The sequence below is a fragment of the Perca flavescens genome, chromosome 9 (genome assembly GCF_004354835.1).
Source record: "Perca flavescens isolate YP-PL-M2 chromosome 9, PFLA_1.0, whole genome shotgun sequence".
Taxonomy (NCBI): Eukaryota; Metazoa; Chordata; class Actinopteri; order Perciformes; family Percidae; genus Perca; species Perca flavescens.
This window is the reverse complement of record NC_041339.1, coordinates 14310465-14324113: the sequence shown is the minus strand read 5'-3', so window position 1 is coordinate 14324113 and position 13649 is coordinate 14310465. Positions and strand designations below refer to the sequence as shown.

The 13649-nt window shown below is 27.4% G+C and overlaps 1 protein-coding gene across 1 annotated transcript in view; it reads left to right on the top strand.

The window, feature by feature from the left end:
* The window catches only part of si:dkey-110c1.10 (unconventional myosin-Vb), a 31226-nt gene that overhangs the window by 16430 nt on the left and 1147 nt on the right, over positions 1 to 13649 (top strand). Inside the window, exons 33-34 of the mRNA XM_028587690.1 lie at positions 13260 to 13434; positions 13523 to 13603. Coding sequence (XP_028443491.1) covers positions 13260 to 13434; positions 13523 to 13603 — 256 coding nt within the window. The remainder of the gene's footprint in view (positions 1 to 13259; positions 13435 to 13522; positions 13604 to 13649) is intronic.

The window sequence follows — 13649 nt, the reverse complement described above, 5'->3', positions numbered from 1 at the left end:
AAAAATATAAGGAATTATAAATGTAATTTTGCCATTACACAGGATTATGGAAGAACTTGTGGCCTGATTGTCATTTAACTTGGTGGGATGGTGTAGCATGGGCCAAGGAAGAACCCTTTAAATTTTGAAGCAAATCGAATCACAGGGCGGATGCAAAAAATATTTTTCAATGTTGTTAACGTTGCGAGATAGGGCGTTTGTGCTTCATTCATGTGTTATAATTTGAATAATCGAGAAAAAAAAGGGTTCCAGACTTGTCAAATTCACACTGCATTAATATTGTAAAATAGGGCATGCTTTGTCAGAGGCTTGCATTCTCAGAATGCCCTTCTAGTTTAGTATTATATATTTATTGTTATCTATAAATTGGTTTTCAATTGAATATCCAGAAATTATACTATATCCCTTCCTTTTTTTATTATTATTTGTTTCTGCATTTTCACCTTTATTGTGGAGTTGATAATAAAGCTGAGACAGGAAACAAGGGGAGACAAAATCTCACTGCCGTGTTAAACTGCCAGGTTGTCGCATGACGTTTTTATGCAATATCATACTATGACTTTTTGTGACATACCATACTATGACTTTTTGTGACATACTATACTATGACTTTTTATGACTTTTTGTGAAATACCATACTATGAGTTTTTATGACTTTTTGTGACATACTATACTATGACTTTTTGTGACATACTATACTATGACTTTTTTTTTACTTAGTTATGGCATACTATACTTTGACTTTTTTATGACATACTTAAATGTGACTTTTTAACTTTTTTATGATTTGTTTATAACATACTATACTAAAACCTTTTTAATAGCTTTATGACATATGAGACTATGACTTTTTAAGACATACTATACTATGACTTTTTATCTTCATGACATACTAAACTATGACTTTTTTACGATTTTGATGACATACTATGCTATGACATACTATACTATGATGTTTGTTTATCACTTTTATGATATGCTATTACTTTCATTTACTTTTTTGACATACTTTAACTGTACTATGACTTTTTTGACATACAATGCTACAACTTTTTTATGACATACTATACTATGACTTTTTTAAATATACTTATGACATACTATACTTTGACCTTTTAAAATATCTTTATGACATAATATACTATGACCTTTTTAATCACTTTTTATGACATACGATACATACTATACTATGATTTTTTTGAAAATACCTTTGTGCATCTTTTTTTGGCATTATATGACACACTATACTATTTATATGACATACCTCACTATGACCTTTTTAACATTTTATGACATACTATACTATCTATCTTTATGACTGTTTTCAACATATACTTTTTTTTTACTATACCATGACTTTTCTTCCCTACATACAATACAATGACTTTTTTAGACATACTATACTATGACCTTTATTCGATTTACTATACTGTGACTTTTTTCGAGATACTATAGTATGACCTTTTGACTTTTTTCAACATACTATCCTATGACTTTTTTAGGAATTGTTTCAACATACTATATTATGACTTTTTTCAACATACTATCCTATGACTTTTTTATGACTTTTTCATCGTACTATACTATGACTTTTTTCGACATACTATACTATGACTTTTTCTGAGTTTTTCCAACTATTACCTTTTTTTTTTTTTTTTTTTTTTTTTTTTTTTACTTTTTTCAACATATTATACTATGAACGTTTTAGGAATTATTTCGACATAATATACTTTCACTTTTTTCAACATACTATGACTTTTTCCGAGTTTTTCCAACATACTATACTATTACCTTTTTTTTTTTACTTTTTTCAACGTACTATACTATGACTTTTTTCGACATACTATACTATGACCTTTTTTTTTACTTTTTTCGACATATTATACTATGACTATTTTAGGAATTATTTCGACATACTATACTATGACTTTTCAATGCTATGACTTTTTTATGAAGTTTTCGACATGCTATATTATGATTTAGTTCAAAATACTATACTATGACTTTTGTTTGACTGTTTTCGAACAACTATACAGACTTTTTTATTTCATACTATACTAACAAAGAAGGAATGCCACACAGTTTTTTCAACATACTATACTATTACCTTTTTTAAAAAAAAAAATTTGACATACTATACTATGACTTTTTCCAACATACTATACTATTTCCTTTTTTTTTACTTTTTTCGACATACTATACTATGACTCTTTCGACATACTATACTATGACGTTTTTCCGAGTTTTTCCAACATACTATACTATTACCTTTTTTTTACTATTTTCGACATACTATACTATGACTCTTTTCGACATACTATACTATGGCCTTTTTCGACATACTATACTATGACGTTTTTCGTGACTTTTCGACATACTATACTATGACCTTTTTTTTACTTTAGGAATTATTTCGACATTCTATACTATGACTTTTCAATGCTATGACTTTTTTCTGAAGTTTTCGACATGCTATATTATGATTTTGTTCAAAATACTATACAATGACTTTTGTTTGACTGTTTTCGACAAACTATACTGACTTTTTTATTTCATACTATACTAACAAAGAAGGAATGCCACACAGCAACAATTTTCTTTTGGAATATTTTATCTACAGAACACAAAACACATGACTTTTCCAACATACTATACTAATACCTTTTTTTTTTACTTTTTTCGACATACTATACTATGACTCTTTCGACATACTATACTATGACCTTTTTCTGAGTTTTTCCAACATACTATACTATTACCTTTTTTTTACTTTTTTCGACATACTATACTATTACCTGTTTTTTACTTTTTTCAATGTACTATACTATGACTTGTTTCGACATACTATACTATGACTTTTTTCAACATACTATACTATGACTTTTTCCGAGTTTTTTCAACATACTATACTATTACCTGTTTTTTACTTTTTTCAACATACTATACTATGACTTGTTTCGACATACTATACTATGACTTTTTTCAACATACTATACTATTTCCTTTTTTTTACTTTTTTCGACATACTATACTATGACTCTTTCGACATACTATAGTATGACCTTTTTCCGAGTTTTTCCAACATACTATAACCTTTTTTTTTACTTTTTTCGACATACGATACTATGACTTTTTTCGACATACTATACTATGACTTTTTCCAACATACTATACTATTACCTTATTTTTTTTACTTTTTTCGACATACTATTTTATGACGTTTTTCCGACATGCTATACTATTACCTTTTTTTTTACTTTTTTCAACATACTATACTATGACTTTTTTCAACATACTATACTATGACTTTTTCCGAGTTTTTCCAACATACTATACTATGACTTTTTTCGACATACTATTCTATGACCTTTTTTTTTTTTTTTTTTTTTTCGTGACTTTTCGACATACTATACTATGACTTTTTTTTTTACTTTTGTCGACATATTATACTATGACTATTTTAGGAATTATTTCAACATTCTATACTATGACTTTTCAATGCTATGACTTTTTTTATGAACTTTTCGACATGCTATATTATGATTTTGTTCAAAATACTATACTATGACTTTTGTTTGACTGTTTTCGACAAACTATACTGACTTTTTTATTTCATACTATACTAACAAAGAAGGAATGCCCACACAGCAACAATTTTCTTTTGGAATATTTTATTTACAGAACACAAAACACATGACTTTTCCAACATACTATACTATTGCCTTTTTTTTTTTTACTTTTTTCAACATACTATACTATGACTCTTTTGACATACTATACTATGACCTTTTTCCGAGTTTTTCCAACATACTATACTATTACCTTTTTTTTACTTTTTTCGACATACGATACTATGACCTTTTTTCCGAGTTTTTTCAACATACTATACTATTACCTTTTTTTTAAGACTTTTTCGACATACTATACTATGACCTTTTTCCGAGTTTTTCCAACATACTATACTATGTCTTGTTTCGACATACTATACTATGACTTTTTTCAACATACTATACTAATAACTTTTTTTTTTACTTTTTTCGACATACTATACTATGAGCTTTTTCGACATACTATACTATGACGTTTTTTGTGACTTTTCGACATACTATACTATTACCTTTTTTTTACTTTTTTCGACATACGATACTATGACCCTTTTTCCGAGTTTTTTCAACATACTATACTATTACCTTTTTTTTAAAACTTTTTTGACATACTATACTATGACCTTTTTCCGAGTTTTTCCAACATACTATACTATTACCTTTTTTTTACTTTTTTCAACATACTATACTATGCCTTGTTTCGACATACTATACTAATAACTTTTTTTTTTACTTTTTTCGACATACTATACTATGAGCTTTTTCGACATACTATACTATGACGTTTTTCGTGACTTTTCGACATACTATACTATTACATTTTTTTTACTTTTTTCGACATACGATACTATGACCTTTTTTCCGAGTTTTTTCAACATACTATACTATTACCTTTTTTTTTAAACTTTTTCGACATACTATACTATGTCTTGTTTCGACATACTATACTATGACTTTTTTCGACATACTATACTAATACCTTTTTTTTTTTTTTACTTTTTCGACATACTATACTATGACCTTTTTCGACATACTATACTATGACCTTTTTCGTGACTTTTCGACATACTATACTATTACCTTTTTTTTACTTTTTTCGACATACAATACTGTGACCTTTTTTCCGAGTTTTTTCAACATACTATACTATTACCTTTTTTTTTAAACTTTTTCGACATACTATACTATGACTTTTTTCAGAGTTTTTCCAACATACTATACTATTACCTTCTTTTTACTTTTTTCAACATACTATACTATGTCTTGTTTCCACATACTATACTATGACTTTTTGCGACATACTATACTAATACCTTTTTTTTTTACTTTTTTCGACATACTATACTATGACCTTTTTCGACATACTATACTTTGACGTTTTTCGTGACTTTTCGACATACTATACTATGACTTTTTTTTTTTACTTTTTCGACATACTATACTATGACCTTTTTCGACATACTATACTATGACGTTTTTCGTGACTTTTCGACATTCTATACTATGACTTTTCAATGCTATGACGTTTTTCTGAAGTTTTTGACATGCTATATTATGATTTCGTTCAAAATACTATACTATGACTTTTGTTTGACTGTTTTCGACAAACTATACTGACTTTTTTATTTCATACTATACTAACAAAGAAGGAATGCCACACAGCAACAATTTTCTTTTGAAATATTTTATTTACAGAACACAAAACACATTTCACATGACTTTTCCAACATACTATACTATTGCCTTTTTTTTTTTACTTTTTTCAACATACTATACTATGACTCTTTCGACATACTATACTATGACCTTTTTCCGAGTTTTTCCAACATACTATACTATTACCTTTTTTTTTTAACTTTTTCGACATACTATACTATGACTTTTTTCAACATACTATACTATTACCTTTTTTTTAAAACTTTTTTGACATACTATACTATGACGTTTTTCGTGACTTTTCGACATACTATACTATGACCTTTTTTTTAAACTTTTTTGACATACTATACTATGACCTTTTTCCGAGTTTTTCAACATACTATACTATTACCTTTTTTTTACTTTTTTCAACATACTATACTATGTCTTGTTTCGACATACAATACTATGACTTTTTTCGACATACTATACTAATACCTTTTTTTTTTTTTTTTTTTTTTCAACATACTATACTATGTCTTGTTTCGACATACAATACTTTGACGTTTTTCGTGACTTTTCGACATACTATACTATGACTTTTTTTTTTACTTTTTTCGACATACGATACTATGACCTTTTTTCCGAGTTTTTCAACATACTATACTATTACCTTTTTTTTAAACTTTTTCGACATACTATACTATGACCTTTTTCAACATACTATACTATTACCTTTTTTTTAAAACTTTTTTGACATACTATACTATGACGTTTTTCCGAGTTTTTCAACATACTATACTATTACCTTTTTTTTACTTTTTTCAACATACTATACTATGTCTTGTTTCGACATACAATACTATGACTTTTTTCGACATACTATACTAATACCTTTTTTTTTTACTTTTTTCAACATACTATACTATGTCTTGTTTCGACATACAATACTTTGACGTTTTTCGTGACTTTTCGACATACTATACTATGACTTTTTTTTTTACTTTTTTCGACATACAATACTGTGACCTTTTTTCCGAGTTTTTTCAACATACTATACTATTACCTTTTTTTTTAAACTTTTTCGACATACTATACTATGACTTTTTTCAGAGTTTTTCCAACATACTATACTATTACCTTCTTTTTACTTTTTTCAACATACTATACTATGTCTTGTTTCCACATACTATACTATGACTTTTTGCGACATACTATACTAATACCTTTTTTTTTTACTTTTTTCGACATACTATACTATGACCTTTTTCGACATACTATACTTTGACTTTTTTCGTGACTTTTCGACATACTATACTATGACTTTTTTTTTTACTTTTTTCGACATACTATACTATGACCTTTTTCGACATACTATACTATGACGTTTTTCGTGACTTTTCGACATTCTATACTATGACTTATCAATGCTATTACGTTTTTCTGAAGTTTTTGACATGCTATATTATGATTTCGTTCAAAATACTATACTATGACTTTTGTTTGACTGTTTTCGACAAACTATACTGACTTTTTTATTTCATACTATACTAACAAAGAAGGAATGCCACACAGCAACAATTTTCTTTTGAAATATTTTATTTACAGAACACAAAACACATTTCACATGACTTTTCCAACATACTATACTAATACCTTTTTTTTTTTATTTTTTCGACATACTATACTATGACTTTTTCGACATACTATACTATGACCTTTTTCCGAGTTTTTTCAACATACTATACTATTACCTTTTTTTTAAAACTTTTTCGACATACTATACTATGACATTTTTCGTGACTTTTTGACATACTATACTATGACCTTTTTTTTTAAAACTTTTTTCGACATACTATACTATGACCTTTTTCCGAGTTTTTCCAACATACTATACTATTACCTTTTTTTTACTTTTTTCAACATACTATACTATGTCTTGTTTCGACATACAATACTCTGACCTTTTTCGACATACTATACTGTGACGTTTTTCGTGACTTTTCGACATACTATACTATGTCCTTTTTTTTTTACTTTTTTCGACATATTATACTATGGCCGTTTTTTTCGTGACTTTTTCGACATACTATACTATTACCTTTTTTTTACTTTTTTCAACATACGATACTTTGACCTTTTTTCCGAGTTTTTTCAACATACTATACTATTACCTTTTTTTTAAAACTTTTTCGACATACTATACTATGACCTTTTTCAACATACTATACTATTTTTTTTTTTTTTAAAACTTTTTGACATACTATACTATATGACGTTTTCCGAGTTTTTCAACATACTATACTATTACCTTTTTTTTTACTTTTTCAACATACTATACTATGTCTTGTTTCGACATACAATACTATGACTTTTTTTTTTCGACATACTATACTAATACCTTTTTTTTACTTTTTCAACATACTATACTATGTCTTGTTTTCGACATACAATACTTTTGACGTTTTTCGTGACTTTTCGACATACTATACTATGACTTTTTTTTTTTTTTTTTTCGACATACAATACTGTGACCTTTTTTCCGAGTTTTTTCAACATACTATACTATTACCTTTTTTTTTAAACTTTTTCGACATACTATACTATGACTTTTTTCAGAGTTTTTCCAACATACTATACTATTACCTTCTTTTTACTTTTTTCAACATACTATACTATGTCTTGTTTCCACATACTATACTATGACTTTTTGCGACATACTATACTAATACCTTTTTTTTTTACTTTTTTCGACATACTATACTATGACCTTTTTCGACATACTATACTTTGACGTTTTTCGTGACTTTTCGACATACTATACTATGACTTTTTTTTTTACTTTTTTCGACATACTATACTATGACCTTTTTCGACATACTATACTATGACGTTTTTCGTGACTTTTCGACATTCTATACTATGACTTTTCAATGCTATGACGTTTTTCTGAAGTTTTTGACATGCTATATTATGATTTCGTTCAAAATACTATACTATGACTTTTGTTTGACTGTTTTCGACAAACTATACTGACTTTTTTATTTCATACTATACTAACAAAGAAGGAATGCCACACAGCAACAATTTTCTTTTGAAATATTTTATTTACAGAACACAAAACACATTTCACATGACTTTTCCAACATACTATACTAATACCTTTTTTTTTTACTTTTTTCGACATACTATACTATGACTCTTTCGACATACTATACTATGACCTTTTTCCGAGTTTTTCCAACATACTATACTATTACCTTTTTTTTAAAACTTTTTCGACATACTATACTATGACATTTTTCGTGACTTTTTGACATACTATACTATGACCTTTTTTTTAAAACTTTTTCGACATACTATACTATGACCTTTTTCCGAGTTTTTCCAACATACTATACTATTACCTTTTTTTTACTTTTTTCAACATACTATACTATGTCTTGTTTCGACATACAATACTCTGACCTTTTTCGACATACTATACTGTGACGTTTTTCGTGACTTTTCGACATACTATACTATGTCCTTTTTTTTTACTTTTTTCGACATATTATACTATGACGTTTTTCGTGACTTTTCGACATACTATACTATTACCTTTTTTTTACTTTTTTCAACATACGATACTTTGACCTTTTTTCCGAGTTTTTTCAACATACTATACTATTACCTTTTTTTTAAAACTTTTTCGACATACTATACTATGACCTTTTTCCGAGTTTTTCCAACATACTATACTATTACCTTTTTTTTACTTTTTTCAACATACTATACTATGTCTTGTTTCGACATACTATACTATGACTTTTTTCGACATACTATACTAATAACTTTTTTTTTTACTTTTTTCGACATACTATACTATGAGCTTTTTCGACATACTATACTATGACGTTTTTCGTGACTTTTTGACATACTATTACCTTTTTTTTACTTTTTTCGACATACTATACTATGACCTTTTTCCGAGTTTTTCCAACATACTATACTATTACGTTTTTTTTACTTTTTTCAACATACTATACTATGTCTTGTTTCGACATAATATACTATGACTTTTTTCGACATACTATACTAATACCTTTTTTTTTTACTTTTTTCGACATACTATACTATGACCTTTTTCGACATACTATACTATGTCCTTTTTTTTTACTTTTTTCATATTATACTATGACTTTTTTAGGAATTATTTCGACATTCTATACTATGACTTTTCAATGCTATGACTTTTTTCTGAAGTTTTTGACATGCTATATTATGATTTCGTTCAAAATACTATACTATGACTTTTGTTTGACTGTTTGACTGACACAGCAACAATTTTCTTTTGGAATATTTTATTTACAGAACACAAAACATGACTTTTCCAACATACTATACTATTGCCTTTTTTTTTTTTTTTTTCTTTTTTGAAATATTATACTATGACTCTTTCGACATACTATACTATGACCTTTTTCCCAGTTTTTCCAACATACTATACTATTACCTTTTTTTTTAAACTTTTTTCGACATACGATACTATGACCTTTTTTCCGGGTTTTTCAACATACTATACTATTACCTTTTTTTTTTTAACTGTTTCGACATACTATACTATGACTTTTTTCAACATACTAAACTATTACCTTTTTTTTAAAACTTTTTTGACATACGATACTATGACCTTTTTCCGAGTTTTTCCAACATACTATACTATTACCTTTTTTTTACTTTTTCGACATACTATACTAATACCTTTTTTTTTTACTTTTTTCGACATACTATACTATGACTCTTTTCGACATACTATGCTATGACCTTTTTCGACATACTATACTATGACGTTTTTCGACATACTATACTATGAACCTTTTCGACATACTATACTATGACCTTTTTTTTTACTTTTTTCGACATACTATACTATGACTCTTTTCGACATACTATACTATGAACTTTTTCGACATACTATACTATGACGTTTTTCGTGACTTTTCGACATGCTATACTATGACCTTTTTTTTTACTTTTTTCGACATATTATACTATGACTATTTTAGGAGTTATTTCGACATTCTATACTATGACTTTTCAATGCTATGACTTTTTTCTGAAGTTTTCGACATGCTATATTATGATTTCGTTCAAAATACTATAGTATGACTTTTGTTTGACTGTTTTCAAGAAACTATACTGACTTTTTTATTTCATACTATACTAACAAAGAAGGAATGCCACACAGCAACAATTTTCTTTTGGAATATTTTATTTACAGAACACAAAACACATGACTTTTCCAACATACTATACTATTGCCTTTTTTTTTTACTTTTTTTGAAATACTATACTATGACTCTTTCGACATACTATACTATAAACATTTTCCCAGTTTTTCCAACATACTATACTATTACCTTTTTTTTTACTTTTTCGACATACTATACTATGACTTTTTTCAACATACTACACTATTACCTTTTTTTTTTTAAACTTTTTTGACATACGATACTATGACCTTTTTCCGAGTTTTTCCAACATACTATACTATTACCTTTTTTTTTACTTTTTCGACATACTATACTAATACCTTTTTCGACATACTATACTATGACGTTTTTCGACATACTATACTATGAACTTTTTCGACATACTATACTATGACGTTTTTCGTGACTTTTCGACATACTATACTATGACCTTTTTTTTTTTACTTTTTCGACATACTATTCTATGACTCTTTTCGACATACTATACTTTGAACTTTTTCGACATACTATGCTATGACCTTTTTCGACATACTATACTATGACGTTTTTCGACATACTATACTATGAACTTTTTCGACATACTATACTATGACGTTTTTCGTGACTTTTCGACATACTATACTATGACCTTTTTTTTTTACTTTTTTCGACATACTATACTATGACTCTTTTCGACATACTATACTTTGAACTTTTTCGACATACTATACTATGACGTTTTTCGTGACTTTTCGACATGCTATACTATGACTATTTTAGGAATTATTTCAACATTCTATACTATGACTTTTCAATGCTATGACTTTTTTATGAAGTTTTCGACATGCTATATTATGATTTCGTTCAAAATACTATACTATGACTTTAGTTTGACTGTTTTTGACAAACTATACTGACTTTTTTATTTCATACGATACTAACAAGAAGGAATGCCACACAGCAACAATTTTCTTTTGGAATATTTTATTTACAGAACACAAAACACATTTCACATGATTTTTTCAACATACTATACTATGACTTGTTTTGCGACTTTTTTCGACAAACTATACTACAACTTTTTTCAACATACAGTACTATACTATGACTTTTTTATGACTTTTTAATCGTACTATACTATGACTTTTTTCAACATACTATACTATGACTTTTTCGACATACTATACTATGACTTTTTTCCAACTTTTTCCAACATACTATACTATTACCTATTTTTTTTTTTTTACTTTTTTTGACATACTATACTATGACCTTTTTCCGAGTTTTTCCAACATACTATACTATTACCTTTTTTTTTTTTTTACTTTGACTTTTTTCGACATACTATACTATGACTTTTTTATGACTTTTGTCATCGTACTATACTATGACTTTTTTCGACATACTATACTATGACTTTTTTGACATACTATACTATGACCTTTTTCCGAGTTTTTCCAACATACTATAACCTTTTTTTTTTTTTTTACTTTTTTCGACATACTATACTATGACTTTTTTCGTCATACTATACTATGACCTTTTTCTGAGTTTTTCCAACATACTATAACCTTTTTTTTTTTTACTGTTTTCGACATACTATACTATGACTTTTTCATCGTACTATACTATGACTTTTTTCAACATACTATACTATGACTTTTTTATGACTTTTGTCATCGTACTATACTATGACTTTTTTCAACATACTATACTATGACTTTTTTATGACTTTTTCATCGTACTATACTATGACTTTTTTCAATATACTATACAATGACTTTTTTCAACATACTATACTATGACTTTTTTATGACTTTTTCATTGTACTATACTATGACTTTTTTCAACATTCTATACTATGACTTTTTTCAACATACTATACTATGACTTTTTTTTTCGAGTTTTTCCAACATACTATACTATTACCTTTTTTTTTTTTTCTTTTTTCAACATACTATACTATGACTTTTTATTAAAAATATTACAATATTACTTTTTTATTGCGTACTATACTATGACTTGTTCCGATATACAATATTTTGACCTTTTTTTACATATTGTACTATAATATGATGAATTTAATTTAATTTGTTTACTTTTTATGACATACTATACTATGACTTCTTTTTTTTTTACATTTTCATGACTTACTATACAATACCAACACTTCTTTATGACATTCTATAGTATGACATGACTTCTATATATTATATATATTCTATACTATGACTTTTTAAAATATCTTCATGACATACTATATATTATGACCTCTTTTGACACTCATATGATGTACAATAATATCACATTTTAGGATACACTTTATTATGACCTTTTCAACATAGTATTTAGGACTATGATTTTTTATGATTTTTTTATACTCTGACTTTTTGTATGAACTATACTTTAACTTTTTATGACATCTAATGCTTTTTATGATTTGTTTTATTACATACCATACTATTACTTTTTGGGGGGCTTAAGCATATTACTTTTCATGACATACTATACTAAGATATCTTTATAAGTTTTGATGACATACTATACTAATATACTACTTACTTTTTAAAGACATTTTTATGACATACTATGCTATGCTTTTTTATGATTGACTTTTTAATAACATACTATACTATAACTTTTATGTTCTACTGAATTACGACTTTTTGTGACATTTTTAACCGTGTGTGTATTCATATTATTGTGCCCACCCCTTTTAGATTAAGTTATATGTTTAAACATATTAGATTATGAATAAGCCTTTCGTTCTATTGTCATTAAGCTATAATGTGAGTCTGCTGGAGGAGTGGCTGCGTAGCCGAGGTCTGCAGTCAGGGGGCGCTGTGGTCACACTGGAGCCCCTCATCCAGGCGGTTCAACTGCTGCAGGCTGGGAAAAAGACTGAGTCAGACGCACAGGCCCTTGTTCAGACCTGCACTGCCCTGTCCAGCCAGCAGGTGGGTCTCTATCTGCATCTGGCTTAAAGAGAGAGCAAATTTTAGGTGAAGTGTACATAACGTCCTATTGGTATGTTTTCTTTAACAGATAGTCAAGATTCTGACCCTCTACAGTCCCCACAGTGACCTAGATGAAAGAGTCACACTGAATTTTATCCGTACTGTCCAGGTACTTTTTACAGCTGCAAGTGTTTCATGTATTTATCAATTTAAAA